The sequence below is a fragment of the Triplophysa dalaica genome, chromosome 18 (assembly GCF_015846415.1).
Source record: "Triplophysa dalaica isolate WHDGS20190420 chromosome 18, ASM1584641v1, whole genome shotgun sequence".
NCBI lineage: Eukaryota > Metazoa > Chordata > Actinopteri > Cypriniformes > Nemacheilidae > Triplophysa > Triplophysa dalaica.
The window spans coordinates 8846945-8866548 of record NC_079559.1 but is presented as its reverse complement, the minus strand read 5'-3'; the positions used below and the strand labels follow the sequence as shown (position 1 = coordinate 8866548).

The 19604-nt window shown below is 36.8% G+C and overlaps 1 protein-coding gene across 4 annotated transcripts; it reads right to left on the bottom strand.

Moving 5' to 3' along the window:
• Positions 1–1671: 1671 nt before the first annotated feature.
• slc16a4 (solute carrier family 16 member 4) lies at positions 1672–18845 on the bottom strand. 4 transcript variants are annotated; one of them, XM_056773286.1, is made up of 11 exons: positions 18587–18845; positions 18105–18236; positions 15956–16079; positions 13781–13913; positions 13509–13641; positions 13179–13322; positions 12877–13038; positions 10738–11319; positions 6553–6764; positions 4440–4533; positions 1672–3561 (listed from the first exon to the last, which is right to left on the bottom strand). In XM_056773286.1, the coding sequence occupies exons 3-11, from the start codon at positions 15976–15978 to the stop codon at positions 3356–3358; spliced, it is 1689 nt and encodes a 562-aa protein (XP_056629264.1). In that variant the 5' UTR covers positions 15979–16079; positions 18105–18236; positions 18587–18845; the 3' UTR covers positions 1672–3355. The 4 variants fall into 4 exon arrangements, with proteins under 4 accessions (XP_056629264.1, XP_056629266.1, XP_056629265.1 ...); XM_056773288.1 differs by having other exon boundaries at positions 15956–16076; XM_056773287.1 differs by lacking the exon at positions 18587–18845 and adding an exon at positions 18509–18523.
• Between the last annotated feature and the right edge of the window lie 759 nt (positions 18846–19604).

Sequence of the window (19604 nt, the reverse complement as noted above, 5' to 3'; positions counted from 1 at the left end):
AATAACATTTTTGATAAATCTTGTCAAATAATGACAACCGCATTGATAAAACTGACAGAATTCAATTTAAGCCTTACCAAAATCTGAACATTGAATCTGCTCGCCTGATTATGTCAGGTATGTTGTGTTGGTTTGCCATCTATCAAATGTTTTATTGCATACGAAGAGTTCAGATGCAAAAGCTGCCACGGCACATTTTTCTTCTAAAAAGATTTTATCAGGCTCCAATGTTTATATTAACAATTACTGTACTATAAAGGAAATGAATATGTCCTCTTTGCCATTAAAGTCAATCCACTGAACTAATTTTAGAAGAAAATTTCAAATGGCACTTTGAGCCTTTTGCATCTGATCTTTTAATATAGTATGTGTGCATTAAAGTTAAGTTTTTTTTTAGAGCAGCTTCACCCAAATTATTCATTCAAGGCCTACCTAGAAAGGTATACTCTATATAACCCTTTACTATTCTAAATGCAATCTATTTTCACTATGACAAAAGACACTAGGCAAATCTAAAAAAATCTAATAGTTTTAATTATTAATAATTTTAATTTTGCAATATATTTTAGGACATTGATTCAAACTTTGTGATAATAATATAATAATTTGGTCACAGAACCCTAAGGATGGAATTCAGACATAAGCTCTAATTGTTCTTTTGTATCTTCAGCACACAGGTTGTCTTGTTTTCAGATGCTGTGGAATGAGCTTAGTAACTTGGCAACTGTGGGTTTCTGTGGTAACACTCAAGCCCCCCCCTGGCCTCATTTTCATTAGTTTGTGTAGCCAGGGCACCTCCCTTTCCAGCTATTGAACAGACTGTTAACTGCAAAAGACCAAAACATGAACTCATTGTTCTTAGTTGTGGCCATGTTCTTACACCACCTCAGTATAAGCTGCCACATGATGGCTGTAAGCTATTTCAGGGCTCACAAATGGCTTTCTTCCCTCGGATTTTACGTGATGTTAATTTCAAAATCAAGTCAGACGGCCTATTGAAATATAGTTAAATTTTTACCTTTTGAAGAGTTATTCAGACTTGTACTGTGCTGTTATTGGACTGTAATTTAGAGATCCTTCACTAAACAACAGTCTATTTTTGCGTTTCTTTTTATGTCAACTGATGTTATTGGTATCTGTCGGCATTCTTTACTGTTTTCCCTTCTAACACCAACCACAAGAAATATAAAAAATATATAATCTTTCATGTTTAACTGATTTTCTGATCTGAATTACTTACAGGTTGACAGATTGATTGTCCTGCTGAGTTACAAACCCAGTTACAAGTTGGTCATCAATGAAACTCTGATTGTTTTTATCTTTGCTCTTTTATCCTGTATTCATTTTTTGCATGTTATTTAATAGTTCACTTGACATATTCATCACATAGCTGTAATAGCTGTGTGGATTAAAGCTCAGTTTTGATTTTGTTTTATGTAGTTGTTTTGGTGTTCACAGATATCAGTGTTGCGTCAAATGAGTGCAGCGTATCAGTTGGCTGATCACAGACAGTAAGTACCTGCTTATTTTGTTGAGTCTTTTTTATTTTTTAATGAAGTAATTTTGGTTTGAATTAAATTATAATATACTGTATATTATGTTATTTTGTATTAAGTTTTAAAACATCAATTAAGTTTATATTACTAATGGATGCTAATGATAACACTGATGTTGTAAAATATGTATTTTATTATTAACTGAGACCTTTGGAACCATTCTTAAATGTAAATAGCATTTGCAATTGTTGTATATACTACATGCAATGTTCTCAATAAAATATTTTTACACCACAATGTGTAATTTTGATACGCTAACACACCACAAGGAATAAATGAATGTATTGTGAACATAACATTGTAATTACTAATATAACAATGCATTGCATTGCAAACATTGTTTTCAAGTTTAAATGTTCAATCCCATCTAAATATGCAGCGATTCATGCAAATCTTTGAAAACATAAAGAAGCATACCTCATGAATCAACAAACATTTGTATGAAAAGCCACAGAAAATGGCTTTGTTCACAGTTGGCTTTAATTGCGGTACTGCAAATCTTGACAACCAAATATTTCAAAACGTTCAAAGTAAATAAAAGAATGTAGATAATAAACCCTTAACATATCAATCAACCGTAATCTCTAACTAACAGAACTAGCTGGTGAAGTCTCTGTCTCTTCTGACTTTAAAGTGTTATTGTGTCTCCTGTTTTAAGGCTAAGCTTTTAAATGACCATTTACATATAAAAGATTATTGAAACACTTCTAAACCATTTCTTAAAAACACAAACAAAAAGCAATATAGTAAAAAGCCTTAAAACCACATAATTATTAGTGCTCAGAACAATGGCGTGTTTCTATCAAAATCTTTTTAAGAATGTACTTTTGATTTTGTTGCTATTTACTGTATTGTGCGTGTTCGTGTGTGGGTAAATACTAAAGAAAATCCACAGTTTTTAAAACAACATTGCTGAAAGGCATCTGAAAGCTTGGCATAGCATTCCAGTAGTAGTACATAAGATGTGCCACTAGAGGGCAACAAATAATGTGCTATATAAAAGGACCTGTTTAAATGCATAGATCTGTCATCTTTGGCTTTCATTACAGGGTTGTTAGCACAGTCACTGCATACAAAGGCAAACAGTGGTGATAACTTGCACAGGAAGATATTTACTACGACAAACGGAAATCATTTTACCAAAACTATAAAACTGCTCACTGTATGGGTCTGCATTTCAAACACATTTACCCACAAGCCGACTGACCTAATTCTTGCAATTCTTGGCTCATTAGCATCAGAAGGTTTTTCACTCATAATCTAAGTGCAGGGAGTTGTTCCAAAAAAACTCTTGGTCGTTGTCAGTAGTAAACAGTATGAACAGTGATTTGGCATCAGCCAGAAAAAGACCGTGTCTGGAATATTGAGATTGTGGCCCAAACATTTTGCAATAGGGGCATTAATGACAAAGTCATCTAGGACGTCTGTCACTGTGACCCAGTTTATAGAGTCTTGTTGACAGTACCAAACATAATACATATGCAATGATTCAATACAGAAAACTGTATACATGGTGCCATCTAGGATTCTTGTGCTGATTCTTCAAAATGTGTGGCGGTAAAGTCAAAACAACAAAATACATGTTCACTCAGGAGCAAACAAAACGTTTGTAGTTGTAGTGTCCTCAAGCATAAATATAGCTTTGGTCATGGATAAACCTCTGCATTCAAATGAACATTCATTTGATTGCCATGCTGCGGTTCATACAAAAGTTCAGGTCAGGTCCTCTTCCGATCAGACGGATGAACCGCATGGACGGCACGGAGAAAAACAAGACGACCATAAGTTAATTCCTGTTCTTATACGACACTGTTTCTCTGAGGCACTGGGCAGAAACAGCCATTGCTCCACATCGGCTCCTCATTTAACATCTTTAGTTGATTCTTTCTGGCCTGCCAGCGTCTCGCCAGAGGCTCCAGGAACAGAGAAACCGATGAGAGCAGATAACAAACCCCAGCCAGGTAAAAGGAGCAGTCATATGTCTGAGTGTAGTCATACAGAAAGCCTTCAAGACAAAGCGCAAAGACTTAAGAACAGAATGCAACTTCCCCTACGTTTTATTATGTGAAGTGATACTGAAAAAATATTGTCTTTGATATCAACAACGCTAGTAACATTTTACAAGTGGGTTCAAATAAATTTTTTCCTTTGCGCAATCAACTTATGATAATGGATAGAGATGGAGAAAACTGTATTTTCCAGCTTAAAATTTCTCCACACTTGTTTTTAATGAATACGCTTTTGAAGGAACAGCAAATCTACAGTGTTTTCAGGCAAGTTTCTAGCGCCTGTTTAAGCAGGAACAGGTCGTGTCCAGGAAGGCCCTAGGGTAGACAAATCAGTTTTGCTTCTCTGGCTGCTCATTATTTTTGGAGGTGGAGGGATTGCGAAAGGGGCCCTGACAAAATGGTTCATGTTAGCATAACTGTGTTATAGAGTTCAAGGCAAGGTCTATACTTAAGTTAAAGGGGCCCCTCTGCATTTTATGTTACAGTAACATGTTCTTTTTCTTAAGGAGACAGAGTAAAAACGTCAAGAATGCACACTTTTTGATTATAAAAATGCTAAGTATCCTTCAAACATATTTGGAGACCCAAACAAAATAGTTGAAACTGCTGTCAATCTTACCATACAGGAAATTCTATTTTTGTATGAGTAAACATGTCTCCCATGAACCCCTCTCTAAAAGAAATATGAAACTGTATAGCCTCCTCAATGCATCCTAGCTCACACATACAGTATACAGAAGTACTTTTGCCATATTCATTAACGGGCAATGTCTTTTCTAAGCTGTTGGTTATTCCCTTTCTATGGCTAGATTTACTTATCGATTTTAATTGCTTCCATGATCTGATTCATCGCACTCCTCCAAACTTTACATACCTGCCAGAGGAGGACCTGTTAGACAGCCAAGTCCCACAAAAAACATTGAGAACCCCATGGAATTGTTTAGCTTCTCAGAACCCACCAAGTCCACCTGGAAAACAAACAAACAGGGAAATTACCAAAATGGCCTATGATGTATAGAAGAACGGATGACTTGTCATAAGTTAATTTGGTGTAAGACATGGATGTGGTTAAGAGCCATAAATCACGTCTGTGGGTAAACGTTTGAAGGAAATCCTCGCCTACATATTAAAAATGAATCGCCTGCAGTTAAAACCAAATACAGACAGGATCTAACATTCGTGAAGAATACATTTACATTTATGCATTTGGCAGACGCTTTTATCCAAAGCGACTTACATTGCTTTATCCTATACATTTTACATAGGTATTTGCAATCCCCTGGGATCGAACTCACAACCTTGCGTTGTTAACACAATGCTCTTACCACTGAGCTACAGGAAAGCTACTACAGGAAAGAATACTATTATTTTTACGAAAACATGTTTATTATGATGTTTAAACTAGAAATATTTATATTACACAAGGGTGTTAATGTTTGAAAACTGTGTGAACAAAAGCAGCTGATGTTTTGCTAACATGTTGCCAACGGCTAACATTGTTTGCTTACATTGCTAAATAACAAAACAGAACTGTGATTAAAGAATGATATTAATATAGCTGTTTCACAGAACATAAGTGGCCATTTGCAACAAACATCTTAATAATTTTACTGTGTTTCATCACTATGAATTTTATTAAGGGATTTGTTGAGATCTGCGAACAGCTTCAGTTTTTAATAAATTCACTCCAAAATAATTCAGTGGCTTATTATATATTGCAAACATAAACAGCTATAACTTAATCAATTGAAAGATTTTTCATCAGTGGAACATATTTAAAACACTAACTAAAAATATCTAATTTTAATATTAATTTCCCTCAAATTTACATATTTTACGTTTATTTATTGAAAAGAAATGTAAACAGTATATTTCATTGATTTTCTTTGCTTAGTATTTTTATTTATTTAAAGCAACATATGAGATTCACCTTAATTCTCCAAAACCTCTTATTTTCCGATTTATTTAATGTCTTAACATTAAATTTAGCAACACAAAAGCCAATCTTAAAAACTTAATTCTTAAAATTGTATTACTAAACTCTAAATCTGGTTCACTGTAAATGTGTCCATAGGATCTATTTGAAATGTAAACCCATAGATTCCTTCCAGTGGAACGAGAATCAGTCACCCACTCTTCTTTCATGACCCTTCCCCGAATAACACTACACCACTTTATACAAGTAAGATTACTAGAAAGAAGATCTTTCTACGACCAGACATAAAAACATAGAGAAAGGGTATATCAATGTACAATGACAGAAATAAATATGCTCAATATGGCTCTTAAAAAAGATTCAATCACCTTTGTTTACTCTAGCCCATACAACTAGTAAAATGTAGCCTGAACTTGACATCTAAAAATCAAGATCATTTTTTTTATAATGATAACACACACATAAACAGTACAGCGTAATACTTTGCAATGTAATTCAAGACCATGGGTTAATGGTAATTCAGAGTAATTCTTAAAGAGTACATAACATGAGATCATGATTCATGCAGTGTGCAATCTTCCCGTGATTGAAAGTTAGCAGTCTGCCAAGTTGTAAATCCAAAGGTGAATGACAAAGTTATTGGCTTGGAAATAAGGAAGCCATCTATGAATCACGTAAACGAGGCATCCCTAGTCCCATTCGTGAACTGCTGCGGATTTACGTCACTACATGGATTAGACGAATGAATCCCAGAATAAATCATTTGAGAGTTAGTAAAGAAGTATGGTAAGAATAACTTTATTACAAAATAATAGTGATTTTACACCTTCATGTACATAAACTTGTTACTGGATACTCTATAAACCAAAGTCGGACCTTAAAAATCCCTAGTTATGTACTCTTTAAGAAATGCTGATACAGATAAAACCTATACTAGTGTATTGCAATGCATTTCTGAAAACATAACGACTCCATTAATAATTGCTGGGCTGCTTAAGATTGCTAGAATTATTTTCTTAGTTTCAAAAGTACCTCCTGCATAGGTACTCACCAGCACAGGAAGCAGAAGAGCCATATATCCCCCACAGAAGATGGCAAAGAAGACAGCATAGACCATAAGAAGGATGTAGGAGGTGGCCAGTGGTGAGAGAAGATTAACCACACCACACAGGATTAGAAAGGCCTTGTGGTAGTGATATTTGTGAACCAGATTCTTATCCGTCACCCAGCCAGATGCAAGCTGGGCCACTGTCTCTGTTATACCTGTTAAAGAGAAATTGATTCGTTAATTGATTTGATCGCAGTCACTATCTCTACCAGGTATAGTGAAAACCTCTGCAACTGCTAAAAAGGTGCACTACCACTTCACACAATACAAAAACTAAAAAGTCTCCATGAATACTGACGATCGTTTCTCACAGTATTGAAGCCTGTGGCGCAATCTGTTTGTCAGCCCAAATTGTGACGGGAAAAGAACAAAAGAATGATAACAGACCTTGTGGTGTGTTAGATTGTTACGGTTGTCTGTGCTGCCGTCAGTATGTGTAAGTTCAGTGTCCATCTGATGCAGTGCTATATTGAACAGTTCAGGAAAACACCCGAGGCAGCACTATTCTATAGATTGATACATAAACAACACAGCCTAAAGTGACACACACTGCTGACATGTATTTAAATAAGTAATAAATAAATATAAATTGGTCTAAATACTCATGCAGGGCTGGGCAAAAATACATCAAAATGTATTTAAAATATATATATATATAATTCAAATGCCTGGCTGTGATCTCCAAGATGAAGGTTTGTTTTAAAGTTAACAACATTTTAATGTTTTACAGTTTGAAAATGATTTATGAAAATTTTATCCTAATTTAGTCGATGTTTGTTTGGTAACAGGGCCTTTTGTGCATCATCAACACTGACTCAATGACAAACAAGTCATTCATAAGAAGACACCCGACGGCGCCTGCATTCATAGCAACTAGTTTCTCATTAATTAATTAATTTGATTGTTAATCACAAATAATAATAAACATATAATAATATATTATGTAACAGGCAGTCGTTCATGCAATAGAATGCAAAATCATACTCCTATTAAACAGACACTTGAATTAAGGTACAATTTTACAAAATAAAATAAAATATTTTTTATCAGCCATTGGGAGCTGAAAACAAACGTTGTAACAAAATGTTGATATAAAGGTTGATGTTGAAAAAATGTTGATCAAAAGGTATCAACAGAACTTCTAAAGGAGTATTCACCCAACTCCAACCACGCCAAAGCAACAGACCATGTATCGCAGAACATCTATCAAAGGTCTAACAGAAACAGTCAAATTTATGTGTGAATGTGTGAGTGAGTAAGTTTGTGTGTTTTTTGTGTGTGTAGCCTGTGGACTACATTGCAGTCTCTTTAGCTGTTGATTAGTCCATCAAAGGAAAATAAACGCTCTACTGGAGCTGAGGATTTAGCCTAGGGTACTAACACAAAGACCTTGAAAGAAGAACATTTACTCATGAAAACTATAGCAATTTATGCAATAAATAGATTCAAATCTTGCAGACTGCACATTTCTTACCTTCTTCCAATTTTCTGTTGGCTTGTATTTAAAAAACGTATTTGAAATACATGTATCATAAATACTGCCCATCTGACACATGAAGTTTCATAGAATCTTTTTTCTGGATCTAGTGGTGAGGTTGTGAATTGCAATCAACGGCTCACTCCACCCCTTCCCTTCGAACACTATGGTGGCTGGTCAGAACTAAGATGTCGTTGTGTTTTCGCGCAACAAATTACGAATTTACGAAACTCTGTTAGGCAGTTTGTCTGTTTAGGGCTACTAAAGAAAAAACATGACAACTGATTAATTATGCAAGGGGATCCGCGGTGTATGTCGATATAAAATGCTCATTCTAAGGTACTAAAAACATAACACTTCATTATGCAAGGTCTTTATACACCTCTAAAGACATAGTTCTGCATATTATATTGCATTTGTGTCAATAGATCCTCCAAAATCAGCCTTTTTCATTACATTTTCATATTATCATCCTCATCATCATTATAAATTTTTTTATTAAAGGGATAGAATGAAAAGGCTGTCATTTTGTACTTACTCTTATCATTTCAAACCTGAATGACTTTCTTCTGCAAAACACAAAAGAAGATATTTTGAAGATTGTTGGTAACCGAACCATGACGGTCCCCTTTGACTTGCATTGGTTTCGTGTCCATACAATAGAATTGAATGGATACCGCCATTGTTCGGTTACCAAAGCACTTCAAAATATCTTATTTTGTGTTTTGCAAAGTCATACAGGATTAGAATGGCTAGAGGGCAAGTAAATGGTGACCTCATTTTTAGTTTTGGGTGAACTTTGCCTTTAACAGCATTTTTCATTAATTCAGTTTTCTGTATTTTAGTTCTTGTCAATTATTCCGTTTCAAGTTCAATTAAACATTATCACGAGTTCCTGAAATAAACTAGTATTGCATCATTTTCCTTTTGTCCTAAACATGTTTGTGTAAAACCTGATGATTCGTGCTATCCCAGCATGATTTGACAATGTTCCAAAGGTCATCCTTTAAACATTAATGGATGTATAAAAATGTGAACGTTTGATGTCACATTTGATTAGTGTCATAAATACTTTTTGGGGGGTTTAATCTTAAAAAACTTTCTTTTTTATTGAGGTTTCAAATAAATCCCATATTTTCGGTCTAGTCTCAGACTTGTAGACTTTATCGATTATGTTCAAGCAAAAGGCCAACCAGACACACCCTGAAGATCTGAGAAAGTCTTCAAGTACAGCAGAACTTCATCAGAAAGGCTTGAGCCGATGCTGTAGCTCACACACATGTGGGGTCATTTAATGCTGCCCAGACATAAAACAAAACAGCTGCTCAATGTTTGCATGTCCTCGGTGTGTCCCTGAAGGTGATGTCCCGGTGTGTCCCACTCGGACACAGAGACATTTCGTGAGTTGTTTGTGTGTTTGAATCCCAGCAGGGTCATTGGGTTTCACAGCTGTTCTTGTCCTGCTTTGCACATTGAGACTTTAAAACACGATCTCGGCGACGAAAAGTAGCAAACCATCTTCATGTGACCTCTATAATCTACGAGACTCTGTAGTGTGTTGGGACTTTTACTGGGGTAATCGGACATGTGACAGGTGTTTGAGCTTTTGTCGACTGTACTCAGTGGACACAAAAGGACCGGGCGAATGCGATGTCCCCACTACATCAAAGATGGACAATGAGCCCACACTGAGGAACTGAAAGCCCCAGTGCATGTCGGATTGCTACCAGCTCATTAAAACACAAAACGTGTTTGGCTCGTCTTTCGGCATTCATTTGTCCACATCGATAGCTTGGTGGCACACTGCACAATGTCAGCCGCTTCAGAACTGGCCATGGAATACCAAACCTCATGGCAAAATACTTGGGCTGTTGCTTAGCGACTTCTCTCAGTGAGCGACCCGCAACGAGAAGCAGCTTTCAGTGGCTTGAGCTTTAGTTCCCCGCTCACCCTCTCCGATGTGAAAGAGCTTTCGGAATGCAGGTGGGGGGAGTGGGTCTTTAGGAAAATTGGGAATTTTTGCGCATTTGATTTTGGAAATGACAGCTTGGACTAGCATTGTATCTGGAAAATTGACAATAAAACAGGCATGAAAAATAAGAAAATATTAATGATTTTTTTTTTATCACACATTGTATTATTGATACAAATTTTGCATTCGCTGTGGCTCTATTAATATGAACCTCTACTGTTTTAGCCACTGGGCCAAAGTTCATTTTTTATGTAAGAGCACCCATTACATAACACTGCAGATTTTAAACTGCTCACAAATAATTAATGTGAAGTCGGCTGTGTTTTTTCATCAACCCTTAAACTCCATATTAGAAAGTCACGCTGCAAAGCACAACAATCGTAGCTCATCTCTCAGGTATTCGTTTTGCTCTTCCTTGAAGCACTGCAAAATGTTATGCTTTCCATTGAACTACCATGCTGTGGTCTTTGGACTACTGTTTTGCTATTGCATTGCTCTGCAATGCCTCGTTCCTATTGATTTTCTTCTTCGGTTACACATTATTAGTGTACAGTTGACCTGTTTCAGCCAGAGGGCAGCTATAAAAAACCTGATGACTACAAGATTTTTTGCACTAGAAAACAAGAGTCTGAGGTTTAAAGCGGTTGATCAAAGGTAAATGTGAGAAAACACGACTTACCTGCCACAGAGATAATGAAGGAGGCATCCATGGCGTCAATGCCCAGATTCCGTGCTCTAGCAGACAAATGGAAGTATGGGATAAAATAAGCCAACTGACTGAAGACCACCGACCAGGTGTAGATGCAAAAGAAAGGGTTCTTCAACAGAGAGAAGTCCAACACTTTTTGAGGGTTTTCAGGTGGGGTTTCAGTTCTGGTCTTATCAAGTAAACCATCTACAGGAGATACCCCATTCAAGTCAGGGGAAACTTTAATTTGGCTGTTGTCTGTTCCATTTACCCCATTCTGGGTGTGTTTTTTATTTTCCAGATTCCGTTCATGTGCCGGGTTCTCAATGATAAGCGTGTCCCTGTGAACAGAGGGTGAGCTATCAGTTTTGGAAAAAACATAGGACACAGGTGTGTTGCCGTTGAGGCTGTTCCTAGAAATGTCTTTCTCAGATTCGCTCAAGGGACCGGCGGGAGCCTTGTGCGGGATGGAGTTTGGGGTTGGAGAGGCAGGATGTGCTACATTAAGGGGACGCAGAAGCATCCCAGAGGCCACCAGGTTGAGCATCAGACCACCCAATATCAACAGAGCTCCTACGAACATAAAGACAAAATAGATATCTGTCACTTCTGATTTTGGTACAAATGAAAATGCACCTCACTCCATGTCCTAACCAAACGCGATGCGACACTGCGACATGCAATAAAATATGTATTTCCATGTCAACCAGAGGTTTTGTCCTAAAAAGCAGCGACAGCTCTGTACGACGAGCAACGTCCGTTTCTTTTTTTTATGTTTCCTATTTCTGAGACGGCTGACAGCTCCAAATACAGAAGCCACACCATTTGTCAAAATAAACTACAGTATTTCTGTATTTTAAAAATACTACAAAATACCTTTACAAGGGAACAGGACATTTCTTCACAAATCCTGCATGAATTGGCCTATTTGATCTTTCCCTTCATCACTACATTGCTTATGTGGATTAAGTAAACAATGTTTGATAGCAACAGCTTTTCTCTGCCCAAAGTCATGCAATACATCTGACATATGTAACCAGTTAACAGATCAAACGTTAATATGCTTGGATGTGATCTCCCAGGTGAGTTTTACAGTGTAATGTTTTACAGTTTGAAAATGACTTGTTATTGTATCTTATTTTAGTTGGTGTTCGGTAACAAAGGGCCTTCTGTGCATCATCAACACTGACTCAATGACAAACAAGTCATTCATAAGAAGACGACTGATGGCACCTGTATTTACTAGTTTCTCATTAATTAATCATTTGATTGTTAATCATAAATAATAATAAACATGTTATAATATATTGTGTGACAGGCAGTCGTTCATGCGATGGTATGCAAAATCATGCACCTTTAAACAGACACTTGAATTAAGGTACAATTTTATAAAAAATAAAATATTTTTTATCAGCCATTGGGAGCTGAAAACAAACATAGTAACAAAATTTTGATTGAAAATGTTTCAATGTTGCCAGAAATTTTATCAAAAGGTATCAACAGAATTTCTCAAGGAGTATTCAACCAACTCCAACCATACAACAGAGCAGATTTTCCAAAACATTTAATAAATGTCTTACAGTCAAACTTATGTGTAAATGTGTGAGAGAGTAAGTTTGTGATTGTGTCTGTGTGCGTGTGTGTTGCCTGTGGACTACATTGCAGTCATTGACTACATTGAGACTCTTTAGCTGTTGATTAGTCCAACAAAGGAAAATAAATGCTCTACTGGAGCTGAGGATTTAGCCTAGGGCACTATCACGGCGTGGTTAGACATCATAAATAAGAATAAGAATTTCAAATTCCATTTTCAGTTTTTCTGGATTAATTATTTATAGATATGTGTTTAGGTAAAATTATTATTTATTTCTATTTGCATTTATTTGCAGAAAAGTTTGCACAATTTGGAAAAGTGGTAAAGTAAACTATGAAATAACGCATTAAAATATAGAAATTATGCAGTGAGCAAAAAAAATATTAACTTATATTTTATTATTTGTTTTATTGCATCAAAGGAATTCCCATGTAGGATGGACAAATGTTAGCTGTTCTTTATATAAAAATATGATTGACCAGTTAATTAAAAATGGTTCCTCGTGTTATGTTCATGAATATGAAACTGTGAATTACCCTGCCAGGCATACTGATCCAAAAGCAGTTGAGTGAAAGGAGCGAGGGCAAAGGTCAAACCCATGCCAGAGCGTCCAATTGAATATGCAGTTGCCAATCTCTTTCGGAAATAGGTCACTGTAACTACAGATGTGGCCTGATACAGAAGAGCAAACCCAAGACCTGGAATGATCAAAGTAATGTTAAGGATAAATAAGAAGTAACAAAAAGTAACTTCAGTCAATGAATTTCAAAATAGAGCTATTGATAAACATTAAGACATGTACTATACTATATAGTATCAAATATTCGAACAAACATACCTACGACCACCCCCATGCTAACGTAAAGGTAGATCACAGTGGGGGCAAATATGCTGGAGAGAAAGCCGGCGCTGACGAGAAATGCCCCCGCTATAGAGGTAACTCTGTTCCCCAACTTGGCACAGGCCACTGAGGCCAACGGACCTGACAGGTCACAAACAAAATATCTTTATGACCTCTGTGTGAGACAATATTGATTTTGGGGTGATGGAAGCAAACCAGCCCAACAGTCAATGTTTCAGCTGTGTATTTACTGTATGTAATGACTATAATTTTTCCTCTTGTCATGTTGACCCTTTGGATCGAGGATGGTTGCTATGGCGACCATACCTCCAGAGAGCCTGAGGCTGGACATGATGGATCCGATCCAGCTGATGCTCTCGGACGAGCCTCCAAACTCGTCCTGCAAAGCCACAAAGAAGATCCCGAAGCTCTTCAGCGTGCCCATGACCAACACGTTCACCTGAGAACACAACAGCAGATATCATTCAATTCGGTTCAAACTAACAAGAAATCTTATTTTATTTAAAAATGTGTTTTCAGGACGATAAATGAATATCCCGGCACAGAGACATTACATTCCAGTCGGACTTAGAACATACCAGGAAACAATGAAGAACCACCATCCAACCCCATCCTCCATCTGGTGGGTCCACATACACGACCTCCTTCTTTTCTTTCTTCATGGGCTTGACTTCTTGTTCATAACTGGGGATTATGGCTGCCTTGCCTTCACTGAAACATCACAACAACCAGTGAGTGATAATCACTACCATGTAAAAGTTGGGGGTCATTTGAGTGAAATATGTCTCTTGATCTTACAAACCTTTTGAAATGTTAATTTCACTTCCAAAACCTTTTCTCAAAAATATTGGACTTACTATTTTATCTCCTGGTTATATTTTGTTGGTTCACATGTTATTCTTTCTTGGTGCACTGTAAATCTTTAAACGATTTCTGTGTCAGGAGGCAGTAGACCATGATAACATCAGTACTATGTACTGTGGTTATCAGTAAAATGTTCCAAACTATGTACTATGGTTATCAGTAAAAGGTTCCATCAATATGAATCCATCCCAGACATCTTACTTTACAGCTAAAAATAAAGCATGTGTAATACATTAATTGTCAATCATGTTCAAAAGGCTAGGAGACTGGAGCAAAGAACAGACAAAGGCTAACAGGTTCGTTCAAAAAGCAAGGTTTTGAAACGAGGTAGCTGATTCGAGCTGGTTTAAGCTTGTCATGTGCTGGTCCTTCGCTGGTTTAAGCTGCTTGTGTCCTAAGATGGTCCGAAGCAGCTAGCTCCTAGTTCAGGACCAGCTCAAAACCAGCTAAGGACCAGCTTAAACCAGCTAAATACCAGCACATGACCAGCTTAAACCAGCTGCCATGCTTCTAAACATGCCTTCCTAGGATATGCTGTTTTTTTCAAATGGGACAACCCACTTGTGGTTAACCAAACGGCGAGTCCTTGCGCAGAGGTGGACCATCAGAATATGTAACCATTGAAGCGCTTTCTTAACTATAAATACAGTATTGATCAATGAAATTTGACACATCAGGTGCTTTAGGTTGATAAAGGAACATAATGCACACAGGAACACAATTATAAAAAAAGATTTTTATACCTTGATATATAATATACATTTTTTTCCTTAAAGACAGTGTGGTTAAAGTTTATCACAATCATTGTAAGACAGCAGAAGGGTATTTATGGAATATGCGGTTTGTAAAACTAATGTGCGAAAAGATCAAATGTTAAGTAGCTGTTTCTTTCAAAAGAAAACAGACAAGTGGAGGGACAAAGCATGCAGAAACTGCTTAGAGGATTACAGAGCAATGAATTGGCCCAGTGTGTTGTAAGTTAAAACATTTCCTTCCATGTGCTAACTAGGGGCGAAGGAATGTGTTTGGGCATGTGTGTGCTTGAGTTTTTTCTGCATGTGTGTGAAATCACATGTGTAACTGCTTCGGTTTAATAGGAAGAGCACAAAGCAGCACTGAAAAGGTGCTCAGTACAGTACAGACTGTGCTCCATCCTGTTTTTTAACCCAACTCTCTCACTTGAAATTCTATGTTAAACACAGCGATTGTTGCTTTTTGATAACTAAATAGAATCTGATATCAACAAAACGGATGTGATCACAGTTTGAACTATTCTCAAGCACTAACTGAAAATGAATAAAAGAAACTGGGGTGTGTCAAAGTGGTCCTTGAAAATGCATTCAGCGTGCAGGTCATACCTGCTGTACAACATTCACACACTACAAAAGACTAGGTTATCGTTATTACAAACACAATACCAAAATGATTGATGCATGCATATACGCCTGTTTTTCTTTTAATAACACAATTCATTAGATATGCATTTATTGTGCTCTGTGCGTGTGGAGTTGTGTTTTATGCATGTGGCTGTGCATGAACCTGTGTGCATGTGTGTTCACTAATTCAGTTTTAACATGTATAACTAAAATGTTTTGCTTATAGTCAATATGTTTCACGTACAGCTACTTTGTAACAATAAAAGTTAAGTTGAAAAAATATTATATAAATAAAGTTGACTTGAGTTTAATCCACAAATTGCACAAAATATTTGTTTACAGAAGAAAAACACCACTCGGTACACCACTTACTCATTCAAACACATATCCCCTTTAACAAGAATACATTTAAATGTAATACAATATTCATAAAAAACAAAATATTAATTGATCAGATAAACTTTTAATGTTTGCTCATATCTAAACATAAGGTCAGTGGAACTGCAGGCTCACCTGTGTTGCTCTTTCGGCAGCATAGTTTTTACTCTGCAAAATGAAGAACCTCTGTGCTGACAGCTTACAGTGTCATCTTCTGCACTGGAACTTTAACTTGCAGATCTCGCTTTTGACGAATCTGCTACATAGACAACACATTTCAGGTGTTTTAACTGCCCAACATATGCAACCATTGGCTGCTGAAATTTTAAGTTGTGTACTTTGTCTCGCGATTCAATCTCATATTACTTTGACGAATGCACGAGTGCACACATTTTCTGACATTCATTGTTGGAGACCTGATTTTGGGCCAGCAGACTTCGTAACTGTGTTTTTTTCTGGTTTGGAAATCAAGATGTTTTTAATCATAGCTGACGGGGGACATTACCATCACAATGAATATGGGACCTTTTTGTGTTTGGATATTTTATAGGTTAAATTTGACATTCACCATGCAGATATGTGACCCTGGACCAAAAACTATTTGAAAATCTGGAATCTGAGGGTGCAAAAAAAGGTAAAGAGGCGCTGTTACCAGACTGTTGCTAAGAAGCTCTTGGCTTACTTCTGTAATGATGCTGGGTCACAATTCGTCTACTTATATGCCCTTAAAGTATGTACTGTTTTTGTCATGTAAAAGTACATACATTTTAGTGCTAGCAAAACTGTATGAACGCACTGGGACACACTTACGCAAAACGGAAGGGGCAGTTGTTGCCTAGACAACACTGTGATCCTTAACTGTCAAATACAGCTCTTCCTTGCATTTAAGTATTTATTTATGTATTATTTTGTATGTAATGTTTACTGTGTACTTACATTTATTAATATAGCAAAGTATCTTGCTTGTATAATGCAGTGCATCTTCACTAAACTACACCCTCTCGATGCATTCCATGCATTCAAGTTTGGGTATAAGGGATACAGCTACCTCCTTTGGGCATGCGTTCTTAAATACCGCTTTATTTCTGTCACGCTGACAACAGTTATTTTTTTTTGTAAGGTTAGGTTAAGGGTTGGGGTAGGTGTAGGCATTAGCTAATGTCATTTATTGTAGTTTTATGGCGAGATTCTGCATCATTTCCGACCGTGGCTGTATCCCTTCTAGCCACAACCATGGATTCACACTTCAAATTTTCATAGGAAACAGTAGGCCATCCATTTCAGCATACTATGATTTGGGACTTACTAATTATATTTTCAAAACTATTGAGGACGGATAGCAATCCGATTGGGACGTAGTGAGTAGTTGAACCCGAAAGTGAAATTCTAAGCTTTACATAGATAACAAACTTGAGTGTGTCCCAAAGAGCTGGTTGCACTTCAAAGTCTTGATATATTTGCGCTAGGTAGGAAATTGACAAAAATATCTTCATGGAATGTGATCTTTACTGAATATCCTAATGATTTTGGGCATAAAAGAAAGATTTATGATTTTGACCCATACATTTTACGGTTGGGTATTGCTACAAATATAACCGTGCTATCCTTATAACTGTCCAGGGTCACATTTTAGAGTTTTTCTCATCCAAATGGACTCAAATATATAAAGAAATGTTTAAAACCTATAAATCTGTCTCACACCTTTATCCTCACTTTACAAGTAGTGCAAAGAAAACTCAATGACCCTTCCATTGATTCAACTGCTTTCTAAACACATATTCAAAGAATATTTGGGTAATACATTTCGTCACAGAGCTGTTGCAAATACAAACACCTATTTATAATCTACGCCTACACGTGTTTGTAAATCAATCATTTCAATCTTACAAGGCATTACCAACTTTTTCCAATGTGCAGTTAGCCTACTAGAAAAGGGAATATTGACAGATTTTATTATCATTTAAAAACAATTACATTTGATTAGGATAAAACACCAGGCAGGAATCATCCCCTAGGTTGTGGTTTGGCACAAATAAAAACTAGTAAATACTTTAGAAATGCATTGCAATTTTCTGTTGAAATGTTGCACGTATGTAAAGGGTTAACAGCTCTCCGAGATTCACTGCACAGTTCAGGACATCCCACACATACAACATTATGATCGTTTCTCACCCATCCTCAACTAAGACATCACAATATACAACCTTACGATCGTGCAATCTAACGTCTCAAAACTTATTTTCGCTCACACCACGACACTGCTAGACTTATGCACATAGCCTACCCCAAACGCCAGTGCCGATCCAGTCGCGCGCTGTCCGCAGCCGCATAGCGCTCTTCGCCGGATAGCGCGCACAAGAGTTGAAGTCCAGAGGCGTGCATGTGAATGCGCGCTACTTGAGTGCAGCACTTACACCTATCAGTATCAATCGACAGTAGACCGTCAGATCAATTAGAAACTCCCGCATGATGTGATCAATGTTTTTTTGGAAACATTGCATGTTTTCCTTTCCGTCCTGTAGACTGTTTCTTTACCAAAAGTTTACAAATATTTTAGAAGCAATAAACCGTCTGTTGGATACAATTGTTTTAATGTACAGTCACTTACATCATATGTTTATTTACAAAACACGCCTAAATCTCTAACCTACAAAAATAATGTCTTGTTCTGTCAATTGGGATTTTTACCATCTGTTTCAAAGAAAGCCTTCAGCACCAAACATTTCACAAATGACGATAAAAGAAGGATTTTCAAGAAGCACTTACCAGTTCCTCCCAGATTATGTAAAACATCAGTTCATTTCAGGCTTTACTTGTTGAGGTTTGATAACTCGCTACAGTTACGCCGCGGGCGGCATCAGACGTCAGCTCCCCTGATGTTTGGCTACGTCTAACCAAAGTCACCAATGTGTGTTTTATCTTAATTTTGAGGATTTTGGAGTCTATCGGGTCACATCTGACCTCTCGAACCTCCGGCACAGATTGGATGCACTGTGCGCTGAGGTAGTGTAGCGCCAAGGTCCGACCCCTTGTGCGTTTCATTAGGTACTGCACAAGAAGTCTACAAGCGATGAGATTTTTATACTTGAGGACTTTTAATATACAACAATATATTAAAAAAGCGAATCTACATTTGTGAATGTAAACGTTTTAAAGAAACGAGATCCTATTTGTGGGAAACACCAAAAGTTGTTTTTTGGCTTATACAAAAGTTTAGGGATATTTTAAAACAAAGTTTGAGATGTCAACCCAAAACATTTTACAATAAGCACAATCCCAAAACAAATGTATAGTTGTTTCTTCAAACTGAAGACAAAAGGAGCGATTGGAAGACGTACTTTTATAAAATTAAGAACGTTTGTATTTTACTGGGTAACAATTATAATAATTTAAAGAGCGACTTCAACAACTTTATTACACAATTTTTTGTCCTTTTATTGGACAAATGGAACAACATTTCTAAGGGCACTTTTGAAACACTAGAGGGCAGCATTTTACATAAATTCCTTTTTAAAATTGTCTCATCAGTACTTTAACAAGTTATTACAATTATTGTGTTAATTTATTTTTTCTGCGTGTTAGACTCTAATGTGTGGTGTTTAATCTCCAAAAGTGCAGTAAATATTGCTTATAGGTCCGTTCGAGGTCGGATCACGTTCTCACCACAATCGAACCACTCCAGGGTTCGTTTTAAAGCGTGCCGAGACTACCTCTTCAATGACATCACGGAACGCTTATTTGGTACGGTTCGCCCCTACAAAAGGCACAAGGAAGATAAACGAAC

Coding starts and splice junctions, on each gene's coding strand:
- slc16a4 (XM_056773286.1), bottom strand. CDS start 15,978: ATGCTGCCGAAAGAGCAACACAG. Junction 13,914..15,955: donor CTGCCGAAAGAGCAACACAG/GTGAGCCTGCAG, acceptor GTGATGTTTCAG/TGAAGGCAAGGCAGCCATAA. Junction 13,323..13,508: donor CAGCCTCAGGCTCTCTGGAG/GTATGGTCGCCA, acceptor GTGACCTGTCAG/GTCCGTTGGCCTCAGTGGCC.